Genomic DNA, 12,873 nt, shown 5'->3' with positions numbered 1-12,873 from the left:
TAAATAAGATATAAATCAGAAGTGTAGTTATTTAAAATAATAAATACTAAATAACTCTTTTATATTTTTTATTTAAAATATATACTTTATTTAACCCTTAGTACACACTTTAGTTTTGAGTACTCTTTCTATATATATTAGGTCATTTGTATTCTGGATTAATTTTCATCATTTTTATAAGTATATAAAAATTATTAAACAATTTTTACGTATATTTTGACATCTTTAAAAAGTATTTATAAAGTATATTTATAACAAATTATATACGCTCCTTATGAAAATAAATCAGGTATTCCTGATGGAAGTAAATCACTGAAATCACTGAAATAAATTCATCAAATTAATAGAGATTTTAATGATTTCAGCGATTTATTTCTATTAGGAGCACTAAAAGAAGCAATTTATATCCATCATTTTTATGGTTACAGGAAAAAGACCTTTATGTCCTCTCTCAGGTTTCTCTCTGTATTGATACTGAAAATCTATAATTCACGTTACGTATACTGTAGATTTTCAGTACTGACAATGCATACCGGAACATGGCTAGTAACACAGTGGATATTATCCTTGTTATTTATCAACAAGAATAATTCACTGTGTGTTGCACTGAACCTTTGTTGGAAAACGTCTCTTGTCATTTCCACTATGATACAAATTTCATTGTGTAATATATAATCAATAACTCCTTTACGCTGTACATATTTCTACATCGAAAGAGCGTTTATTCACTATGGCAACGACGATGGTAAAGTTTCTCACTTCTGACTGTGCAGCATTTGCAGTATTCTTCATTCTTCAAAGACAATTCAATCTAGTGGAGAACTGAAGAACAATTGTTTACAGTAACGATTTTTCCAATCAGCAATTGTAAATAAAACCGTGACAATCTTTTTAAGTTTTAGAGAAATGAAATAAAATATTGTTTGAATAAAACATGGAAGTAATAAAGTGTGAAGTATAATATTATTATTCCTGAATAAGGAATAAAAGGTTATTAAGCATTCTGATATAATTCTGATTATTTCTAAAGAATTAATCGATTCAAAAAAATTAATCGAATAAAAATTTATATTAATAAATGTAGAAGATTTGAAATAGCATTTTCGATAATATATACATATGGATATGGAGGAAAATATTTATGAGAAAGATGAAGAGAAGGAAGAAGATGAACAAGAAAGTTTAAGGGACAAAGATGATCGTGATAGATTGTCTATTTTGTACATGGATTATCGGTATGTATAATTAATACAATCTTTGAATTATCTATAAATAAAATAATATTGTCTATATTATTGTGTGAAATTTGGATTAGTTCTTGAATTTATTAAATAGTGTTGTTTTACAAAAAAACAGAATAAAATGGATTTGCGATCGAGTTTTAAAATTTCTTGGGCTGATGGATCAGGAATATCTTTTCCACAAACTAATTAACGTAATTACTTGAATCACTGTGTAATCTTTCTTGATTCAAAATTAATTAAAATTAATATTTATGTTTAATATCTATGTTTAGGCAAACAATCGATATTTTGAGGACAAGCTGCTCAACTTTCTCATGTTAGACTTGTTCGAAGTGACAGATCTAGAAAAGAAGTTGATTTTTTTCTATAAAACTTATGTTAGTGAAGTATTTCAAGAAGAGGTTTCAGTATGGGAGGAAAGTAAGATAAAATATATTTTGTAAAGAAAGGGAAAATTTCTAAATTATCAAATGTTCTTTTGGCAATAGATTTCATAATTCTAAAATTGCACATATATGAAAAATCATACTTTGCATATTATATTTCTTAGCTAAATAAATTTAAATATTACATTAACGTAAATAATACTATAAACACTTAGCAACAAATTAATAAGCAATAAAGTGATTTGTGTTATTGTGCTTAATAATAAGTAAGCGAATTTTATATAAAAATTATAAATTGTTTTATGCATAAATGCATCTTGTACAACTCGCATAATGAAAGCACGAAATATCTTATTGTATTGTTTTTTCTTGTTTAGAAATAAACAATTTTTATCTTACTTTTTTTATTTTTACATAAATTTTAAAATACAAAGTAATTTTATATAAAAGTATAAAATTTTTAAGATATAAATAATTTTAAAATTAATAGGTATATTTTTCACGATATATTTTATAAACTTTTTACAATTAAATAAAAAGTAATAATCTTGCATATAACATTTTTAATATTAGGAAAAGAGGAGAAACGCAAGAAAAGAGATAGAAGAAAGAAGAGCAAGAGAGGTAAAGCTAAAGTCAACAAAACGGATATCAATTCAGTTGCTAGTACGACAATGAGCACTAGCACGTATATATCCAGTATACCAGAATCCAGCGAAGAGGAAGAAGAGGAAGATAGAAAGCAGAATGACGATCTTAGAAAAAAGGGAGATTTAAAAAGCGTTTCTATTGGTCAGTTCCATTGATTCTGGTTCCATTGGATTTTATTGGTTTTGAATATATACAAGATTAAGTATTTAAAGTGTTACAAGCTATTGTTGAAAGTATGCGTTAAATCAAAAATACATTCAGATAAAAGTTGTATGACCTGATGGGGCCATATAAATAATGATAAAATCAATTAAAAAAAAAAGTTGATTTACCGTGATTATATAAAAATAATAATCATTTTTAAAAAACGAAATTATATGATTTCTTTACATAATATGATTCTTCTAATTATTTTGCATATAAAGTATTAGAGTTATTTTAAAAAAATCAACTGTCACCCATATAATTCTTAATAGAGTACCTTGTCATACAATCTCCTTTCAACTGAGCAAAAAATAAAAAATAAAAAATTGAAGGACAATATCACACGGTATTCCCAAGCGATCACCCTCATCTAAGAATTCATACTCAACATTGCTTGACTTCAGTGATCAGACGAGAATTAGTACTTTGAACGTGATTTGAATGTTGTCCGATTACCAAAGTTATTTGGAAACAATTTTACTTAATTTTAGTAGCCTATCATTTCCATAATATTATTTCTTTATATAGTAATAATAACACTACAATAAGCAATAATGTATTACTTACTTAATTTTTATTAAAAAATGTTTACTTCTTTTCGTTATACTTCCAATTTTAAAATAAAAATTTTTTATAAATTTTGTATATCTCAATATATTTTTTAATATCTCTGTCTTAATATTTTTATATGCAGAATAGTTAGAAAAATCATATTATATGGAAGAAATCACACAATTAAAAAATAATCTTTATGTGGCTATAAAAAATCTATTTTTCCAAAAATTGATTTTATTATTTATTATTTATGCCTTATAATTTGTTCATACAACTTTTATGTAAGCATATTTTTTATTTAATTCATACTTTCAGATAATAACTTACACAATGCTTTAAATACTTTATATAATAGCATATAGTAATTAATTAATTTCTTTAGACACTTCTGTTAGTATACCACCGCCTGGAGAAGAAGCTAAATACATTTTAACTAAGGTAATTCTCTAAATAACAAATTACCATGTTTACACGTTAATATCATTTATTATTAAATGATATTGTTTTAAATAATTAATTCTGTAACATGATCAAAAAATCAAACTAATTAGTAAAGATGGGATAATATGATCAAAAATAAATCTTGGTGTCTATTAATATCCATATGTAAATTTTAAATACTTCTTTTAGTTATATACTGTTATAAACTGAAGCTGAAATAATAATATCACAAATTAATCGTCATAATAATAATGATGCGCTAATATTAGTATCGTTAAATGCTATCATAATCAAATTTTTACTAAGAAAAGAAAGATAACAAGCGATTGTGAACTTTAGCTTTTTTTTTCACTATCGGTAATTAATCTTTTAACTAATTCGTTATTTCTTTCTTCTTTTATCTAGTTTTTTTAGGAGACAATGTAGTAATTGATTTAAACCGCAATTAAGCATATTGGTATCGGTATTGAGTAACCGATCGAATTTCGTGACAATTACAGAAAATGATAGAGAAAGTCCGTCAGGTACCAATGCTTCACATGATATGCGGCCAAATAGATGATAGTAGAACCGACCTGGAGGACATCACGTTCTTCTATTTTATGCGCACCAGCGACGAAAGTATACCTTTCTTCGATACTTATGAAGAGTGTCTTAATGAGATCACAAATTATGTGGTGGTCGGCTCGCTTGACAGGAAATTCTTGTCCTCTTTGAATAGAATACTAGTCAACGTAAGCATTTTTATTTTATTTTGGTATAGTGTTTCATTTTCAAGATATAGCAATTTGAAAATAGCTTCCATGTACTGTGATCATACTCGCGAGTGACGATACTTCGTCGTGTTTTCGTCTAACTTTTATTCGGCAGCTCGCAATATTACCTCGATTCTCAAATTATCAGTTGTCATTTATCTCAACATCTTATCGCAACATTCTTTGAAATTCTAATTAGGTGCCACGAGTGAGCGTGCCACTCTTCCGTATTTTATTCAATTTCAGCAATTATTCTCTATTGCGAAACGGACGAAATTCATCTGCTCAACCACGAAATTGGCAGAGAAAAGTCGAAAGACGAAAGAGAGAAGACTGTAAGAATCACACATGAATGAATAATAAGAAGAACAAACATATATATTTGCCATCTCAGTTGTACATTAGAAAAACGATCATAATGAATACAAAATTCTGGCCATGTGTCTATTACAGCTCCAATGTGTCAACGAAAAACGTCACGTCACAGTACATGGAAAAGCATTTTATTATTCCATTTTAATATTTCATTATATGGAGAGATAAAGTACATGATATGAAAAGAAGAAGATGCTTTAGTACTTACATAATATTACAAAAATTTGTTGTATTTCAATGTCATAATTTTAGGAAAAATATATTGCAATATGTTAAAATATTTAAGGTAAGTCAAAATAATTAAATAATATATTTAAAAAACGCTAGGTATTTAAACCATTGGTGGAAAATCAATTCAGAGCGCCGGATATTCGTGAGCAAACAAAATATGTAGACGATGGAAAACGGAAGAACATAGATGTAGAAATGGTAAGTGTCAAGAAAGTAATATTTATGCTAGCAAGAGTTTTAACCCTTGAAAACCGGATCTTTCTATTGAGAGATCATGCTTTTTAAAGATTTTTGGGATCATTGAATTCTATTCTGATCTCAGAATTCTTAAATTCAAATTTCAAAAAAGTAATTTGATTCGTGATACTCGGTTTTAGAAGTTCTTGGTATCTCTAAGTTTAAATATGTAACCTGAAAATATCGAATTTTATTATCAGGATAGTAATCTCTATGAAGGAGGATCTAAAGTTTACAATCAAAGTTTAAGAGTCAGCTAGAAAATCAGAAATATGTTATTAACTATGTTATTAAATATGTTATTAACTGTTTGTTAAAAATGTTATTAATTACATAGACAATATCAAATAAAGTGGAAACTTGATTATTTTTTCTTAAAATTTTCACTGCACCTATATAAATATTAAAAACGTCTTACATTTCTTTTAATATTTTAATATTTTGGATTCAGCAAAAAAATTAGAAAAAAATCACAAAATTTAGGTAGATCATAAAAGGATAATTCAATTACCTTACATAAAATATTATTTGTTTTAAAATAATAAAGAATCCTTAACTGTAATTTAGCACAATATCTTCTATAATATTTTTAATTTCTTCTATACAAATAAAGTTGCTTCTTTTTTCTTTTGCATATCACATATTAATTCATATCAATAATGAAAATTAAAACGCTATTAATGGTAAATGATTTCAAGATTTTTGTCCTTGATTAAAGAAATCAATGTTGAGAAGACCATCCAATTTCGTGACAGCGTCAAATATAATATCCCGTCAGGATTTAGACACAAACAGAAAGGCAGATGACGAAGAGAACACCACAATCTCTATGGCAACGTTGCAGGACGAAGTTTTAAAGAGTAGGAAGCAAAAGTCAAATTTGAAAGGACTCGATGAAAAATCCGAACAGTCCATTTCGGAGTCCAGCAAATCAGATTCGAAGGAAATAAAGAAACAACCAGTGACCGAACAGCTCAAAAGAGACATTTTAGATTATCTTGAGAATTTAATTGAGAAAACGCAATGGTTAGCTCTATTTTGTATCAAAGACTGATAGATTTTTTTATTACTAGATTTTCTCCTTTTATATTGATGAGCTTCGCGATTTTTATTTTGGTAACATAGGACGTTGGAACATATCGAAGGCGATATCTTGCTGACGATGCCGAAGATTTCAGAGCTAAACGATCCTGCGATAACAGATGATATGTTAGTGAAGAATAAGGATATTGTTGAGCAAATGGAAGAAATAGTTATGTCATGGGAGAAACATATCCAGAAGGCAAATAATTTAGTATCTCTTTCGTATTTCTTTTTTGTATACTTTTTGTCTAATTTATCTACCGTTTTGGATTACATTGATATATCCATGTGTGATAATTAAAATAATTTGTCTGTAAATAATAAAAGTTAAATCTTACTAATAGCACGTATTAAAACATTTTATTTTATTATCGTTTAGATAATGGAGTCATACGAGAGCAAGGTACTTCAGGGAAAGGGACCAATAACGGTACATCAATATTGGCAGACCTTCGAAACTGGATTAACGATGTTGGTTGAACAGTTAAAAATGCCCTTCGTTAAGAGAATCCTTGCTCTTCTGGAACAAGCAGTTTCGCCGATCGCCTCCAGCTTTCACAACTTTCAGACCGAACTCTGGAAGCATTATGTTGAAGTTAGGAACAACAATAAGTTTATTCAAACGCTGTTAAGGTATTTTAAGGTAAAGATTTTAAGAATTATTTAATTTAAACCTAAACATATCCCACACATATTTCAGGTTATTCAAAATATATTCTAGATATATTCAGCTTCATTCTGAACACGTCTTGTATTATTAAAGGATTTAATATATTGCATATGTGCGCGCAATTCATTATTTAACTTCACAAAATTTTGAGGAACATTCTACGAATGTTTTTTTATTATAAATACAAATTTTTAAATAAAATATTCAGTATATTTATAAAATATTTTATTGAAATATTTCAAAATTGAGAATATTTATATTTTATAAGAATTTTCATAGAATGTTTTATGCTATTTAAAAATTCAAAGATTTATTGATAAAATTTTTGAATTCCCTAAATGAATTTTTCTAAATATTAAAACAGTAGTAAAATGCGCTAAATCTATTTTTGCTAAAGCAAAGTCAATTCTAAACTAATTAAAAAATATAGAATTTGTGCAAATATTTTAATAATACTGTTCCATTATTTATTAACATCGCAGTTGATTACCGAATCGGATTCGTTTGAATCTATATCGGAGTGCATCCCCTCGATGATGGAAGGATTGCGAATGTTATGGATATTATCAAGTTATTATTGCCATGAAGAAAAAATAATGCTATTAATGGACCGGATATCGTGGCAGCTCTGCGAAAATGTCAAACAGAATTTAGCGATCATTCGACTATTTAAAAAGCCTCTGGAAGAAATTCTGGAAAAGACGAATATGGCCAGTGTGATGCTGAAACAATGGAAGCGATTGTACCTGAAGGTCAGATTGGACATCGAACTGTCAGGAAAAGGAGCTCGCTGGGAATTTGATCAGAAGCGTCTCTTCCAGGACACTGAGTACATCGCTGAGGTGTGCAGCGACCTTCACAAGATCGCCAGTGTTCTGCAAGACTTCTATAATATTTTTGGGCCCGATTTGAAGTCTATCATAAATGATCCAGCGCAGATTGACACTGTGGTGAAACGAGTGGACGCACTAATAGTACCGATCGAAGAAGTTGATTTTGACATCTTCGATGTATTCAACAAGGAGAATTGGGAAGCGTTGAACGCGTGGTTTTACGAAGAAGTAATATTTTTGGAAGATCAGGCAAAATTCTACATCGATGAGTGTTTCATGGTGTTGATCAGCGCCGAGAATTCACTGGAGATGTTGCTCAAGTTCAAGAATATAAAGACCCGTGCCGCTATTCAACACCAGTTGTTCCGGAAATTTAATGTTATTATGCAACAGTTTAGCAAAGAGATTAATGTCGTAGAGAGCATATATAATCGTGGCAAATGGCAGCCGCCGTTATTGACGTATCATCCGCCGATGGCGGGAGCGATCTTTTGGGTGAAGCAATTGTTCCACAGATTACGCAGGCCAGTTTTGATTTTCCAGGAAGTGCACGAACTGAAGCACAGTGAACTGAAACTGCTTGCGTTCAGCCAGTATTTCGATCTTGCGAAGCAGCTGAAGAATTTCGAAGGAGTGACATTTAACGCATGGCTAGATAAGGCACTGCTGATGGTGACTACTACCTTGAAAAAGAGCGTGCTGAGGATAATACGAGTTGAACGGGAGTATCCAGCCACTTTAACCTTCCCGGACGAAGAGCGAGCCACGAAAAATCTGATTCATGTAGAAAAAATGAAGGTCAAGAATGTGGGTTCTATCTTATCTTCATATAGCTCCTTACCGAAGATAGATGGTGTGATATCGAAGACCAGCGCAGAGATCATAAGTACCATGGATTCTAGAATGGAGCAAGCACTTCCGGAAGTGAAAGTCGATACCAGAGGATCCTTGAAAGACGGTAAAACTTCATCCGTGTTCTTCGATAAACACGACTTCGTTCGCGCGAAGATCACTTGGCCAGAATTTATGAGTGGCGCCATTTTGATAGAGTGTCAGCTACGCTTTCAGATTAATTTCGATTGGGAGATATTCGAGATCATCAGAGAGGCAGAATTAATGGAGCAGTTGGGTTTCGAATTGCCTGCGACTATCAGAGACGTTGGTATTCAGAAGAATCGACTACGAGCGGATATCGAAGTCACCACGAAAATGATCGATCAGTACAATAACATCCTAGATATGCTGGACAGAGCGGACATACAATTATTAAAGCAGATTCTACAAGATGTTGAGAAAAACATTCAACCTGGAGTGACGCGGTTCAATTGGAACTCCTTAACTATCTCGGATTATGCGGCCGCCTGTTACAGAATACTGAAGAACTTAAACTCTATTGTCGAGCAAGTTAATCAGATAAAGAAAGAGCTTGATAATCGAATAGAATCTGAATTACAATCGTACCATCTGTTTTCCATGAAGAAGGAAGTCGATGAATCAGAGGATCTCTTGTCATGCAAGGTTATTTAAATTTTTTTTTTCATAATATAATTGAGAATTACACAGATATTTTGTATTTGTGTTAATTTAACAATGATTTTGTTATTTAAACATTTTACGATAATATTTTTGAAATATCTACGGGTTTTATTAAATTACCCACATGCTCAGATCATTTCAATAATATTGCAGCAACGTTCCAATGTTGTTGCAAACTTTTATGCTGTATGAATGATATTCAACATTTTTTACAATTAGTATTAAATAATACAATTTTTTATGAGTAAGTACAGTTTTTTACAATTAACATTAAAATAACGTATCTGAAAATGTAAATTCAGTTTATAAGATATTTAGAAAAATGTTAATTTTTATGAATAATGTATATTTGATTGTAAACATTTTTTTATTGTAAATATTATTTAACAAAATGGAATTGTCTTATTGTTAAATAAGATAATAAGAATAAGATATATCTAATTTCCTCTTTATAGAGTTATTTTATGGAAATAAAAAATCGACGATCTGAATTGGTATCGTCGATGTTAAAGGCTTATCAGTCGATTAGTCCGATGCTTGTGAAACTAGAAAGTTTAGTATTGGGTACTTCTACTGGGACAAGTCCAGCTATGCAGCTCTTGTATAAAAAATATGAAAAGAAAATCTTTGCTGCCTTTATAATGTATATCTCTTTTAAGAGTAAAAATGATAATTACATTACAAAATAAATTTTTTATATTATAAAATCGTTATATAAAATCGTATTATAAAATCGTCGTTTGATCCACTTTCTAGATGTATGGTCAGAAACATGGAAGTTCTGAACAAAATGTTGAATAGCACTAAGCCAATCTTCCAAGTAGACGCATTATTAATAACATCCGAAGTAATATTACGTCCATCGCCCAACGAAATCTTTAGTACCATTTGCTACGATGTACGAGATTTACTCGAAAGGCTCAAAGAATTCTCCAGATGGATGAATGGAACTTGCTTACAGTGCAAACCGCAAACAAAGGAGCATTCACAGGATTTAGTCACTTTCAGCTTCTTCGAAGACGTGATGAGCATTCGAGTTGAGTAAAGCCCTGATAAAAATTTTTCTTATAATTGTTTATAATTTTTCAGAATTTCTATTGATATAACATTATATATTATAAGACTATAAGAAATGTAAATTTAGCTTTAAAGTCGCGTAATTCGATTAAGAAAATTGTAAGAAAATTTTAAAAAAATTTCGTAAATAAAACTCTGTTCTTTTTTATACAAAAAAAAGTATTACAATTTTTAAGAAAATTTTTATCAAAGCACAGATTATTTAATATAATTTTAAAGAACATAACAATATGATCTTTATTAAGATACAAAACTGTAAAAATCTTTTAAAAATAGCTAAAACATGTTAAAAGTTTTAAGCTTTAAAATACGTTTTTTATTTTTTTTATCTGTGATGATTTTTTACCAAGAGTTTCGACGATCTAAAAATTGCACAATTTTGAGTATTTTAAAAGTGTTTTCTATTTTATTGAGTAGTATAAATAAATGATAAATTCCTGAAAACATTATAAGATTTATGAGAATTTTTTTCACTAAAGAGTTCACCGATTATTATGTTAAATTTTACGATAATTTAATAATTAATAATAAACATGTTTAAAAAATTTATTAGCATTACGCAATGTGATTTAAGATTTAAAATTACTGCAGATAGTTAACGAACTTGTAAAAATGGTTCACGACACAGCGTATAGAATTTCGGCTGATTGCTGGCGATACCTATATAGATGGAAGAAATATAGCAACTTGTGGTCATTTGATAAAAATCTGGCTTGTGAAAAATTTGCAGCGACAAAACCTACGGTTATACAATACTATGAAAAGTTCTCGTTTTATGAAGGCATTCTGGAGGAACTTGAAGACATATCATCGTATTTTGACATAAATAGTATACGGTAAATATAAAATGTAATGTTGTTAACAAGAAGAATAATGATAAAAGTTCATTATATCCAAGAATTAACTTTTCATTTTTTAATTCTATTATATTCCAATTTACTCTTCTTTTTTTCCAAAGGCTCAACCTGAAACCGCTTTTATCAGGCATCGAGCAACAAGCGAAGGAATGGAAACAGGTTTTAGGGAATTATCTTCTGTCTGATACCATATTGGCTATGGGCCAACTTAAAACTCAAATTGATACCTTTCGCGGCGAGATCGAGCTGGTAGTCTCGGAAAAGGATAGCTTTGTGTCAATCATGCATGCGATCACCGATGTGAAAAGTATGGCGATACAAGCCGAAGTGCGATTTCTCTGCTATCAAGAGTGCTTTCAAACTATGCGCACCCATGGGATCGTTTTTTCCTCATCGGATGAAGCGATGGCGTATGAATTGCAACAAGATTGGGAATCGTTGTATCTCGAAGCGCTCTACAGAGCTGCAACTTTAGAAGGCACGAGTGACAAGTTTTCCGAGCTTACTGAAGAAGAAATCCAGCAATTCTTGGTTGACACCACAAAGTTCGCTGAAAATTTTAAGACATTTGGTCCCGGAAGTATCGGAGACGACCTGGAATTAGGACTAAAAAAAATGAGTGTATGTAAAATTTAAAAGAGATAATTAAAAATACGATTATATCTTTTTAAAAACATTCTTCTAAAAAAACATTAAAGATATTTATTTAAAAAGTTAAAATTATTTATAAATAATACAATTATATATATTCTCAATTATTATATTCTTCTCTCTAAAAACATTTTTCTAAAATACATTTCGAGTTTTGATTAACTTTTCTAAATTTTTTTGAATAATATCACATCTTTAATAAGAACAAAGAAGTTAAAAAGAAGTTAAAAGATTTCTTTATTCTTCTTCTATTATATAGGAATATGGCAAGCTGATTAATAAATATGAAGAAAAGCGGCTGGATCTGATAAAGTTAGAAAACTTGTTTAACTTACCGTCTACCGATTATTCAACTCTCCTCAAGATCAAAACAGAATACGAGGGCATGGAAGTGCTGTATAATCTCTACAAGGAACAGAGAAGCGCGCGAGAAGTCTGGGCGAAGACTCTGTGGGTGAACTTGAATCCGCAGCAACTCATCGAGGGTATGGAACATTTTATAAGGGAGTTTCGACAGCTGCCGAAAACCATTAAAAATATGGATGTTGGCCAAGCATTGAAGACCAACATGAAGAACTTCAAGAACTCGGTGCCGCTCTTCATCGAGCTGAAAAACGAAGCTATGCGCGAAAGACACTGGCAAGAGTTGATGAGAAGGACCGGACAGTATTTCGATATGGACCCGGACAGGTGTGCAGATAAAGAATAATTAGCGAGTGTTAATTAGACATACGAATAAACAGATAACTTGATAGATCGTGATTTTAGTTGCGAAAAGAATAATATGTATAATAATATGTATATAGAAGAAACTATTAGACTTATATATTTATGATAACTATATTTTTGTATCTATCTTTTATTATATCTCAATATTAATTTTATTATTTATATATATTATTTTTATTTGCATAGTGCAATTATATTAACGTGCAATATTTTCACAAAAAAAAAAGATTTGTTGAAGTATCTAAAAATTTAGCTAAATGCAAATCTGAAAGTAATATTGTTGGACATCAAAATAAATACGTAAGAACCTCAAGCATGATGAGCGATATTGCAAAAAGTTTTAACATTCTAATAAGTA

At 29.9% G+C, this 12,873-nt stretch overlaps 1 protein-coding gene across 1 annotated transcript in view; it reads left to right on the top strand.

Annotated features, from left to right (window-relative positions):
- Window positions 1-2,304: 2,304 nt before the first annotated feature.
- The window catches only part of LOC108688897 (dynein heavy chain 10, axonemal), a 31,485-nt gene continuing 20,916 nt past the window's right edge, over window positions 2,305-12,873 (top strand). The window contains exons 1-13 of the mRNA XM_018195436.1: window positions 2,305-2,422; window positions 3,423-3,478; window positions 3,982-4,215; window positions 4,939-5,040; window positions 5,798-6,105; window positions 6,205-6,361; window positions 6,542-6,805; window positions 7,315-9,183; window positions 9,657-9,844; window positions 9,958-10,237; window positions 10,870-11,114; window positions 11,237-11,756; window positions 12,046-12,476. Of these exons, the coding sequence (XP_018050925.1) occupies window positions 2,305-2,422; window positions 3,423-3,478; window positions 3,982-4,215; window positions 4,939-5,040; window positions 5,798-6,105; window positions 6,205-6,361; window positions 6,542-6,805; window positions 7,315-9,183; window positions 9,657-9,844; window positions 9,958-10,237; window positions 10,870-11,114; window positions 11,237-11,756; window positions 12,046-12,476 (4,772 nt within the window). The remainder of the gene's footprint in view (window positions 2,423-3,422; window positions 3,479-3,981; window positions 4,216-4,938; window positions 5,041-5,797; window positions 6,106-6,204; window positions 6,362-6,541; window positions 6,806-7,314; window positions 9,184-9,656; window positions 9,845-9,957; window positions 10,238-10,869; window positions 11,115-11,236; window positions 11,757-12,045; window positions 12,477-12,873) is intronic.

The sequence above is a fragment of the Atta colombica genome, unplaced genomic scaffold, assembly GCF_001594045.1.
Source record: "Atta colombica isolate Treedump-2 unplaced genomic scaffold, Acol1.0 scaffold248, whole genome shotgun sequence".
NCBI classification, from domain to species: domain Eukaryota; kingdom Metazoa; phylum Arthropoda; class Insecta; order Hymenoptera; family Formicidae; genus Atta; species Atta colombica.
This window is presented reverse-complemented; position numbering and strand designations above follow the sequence as displayed.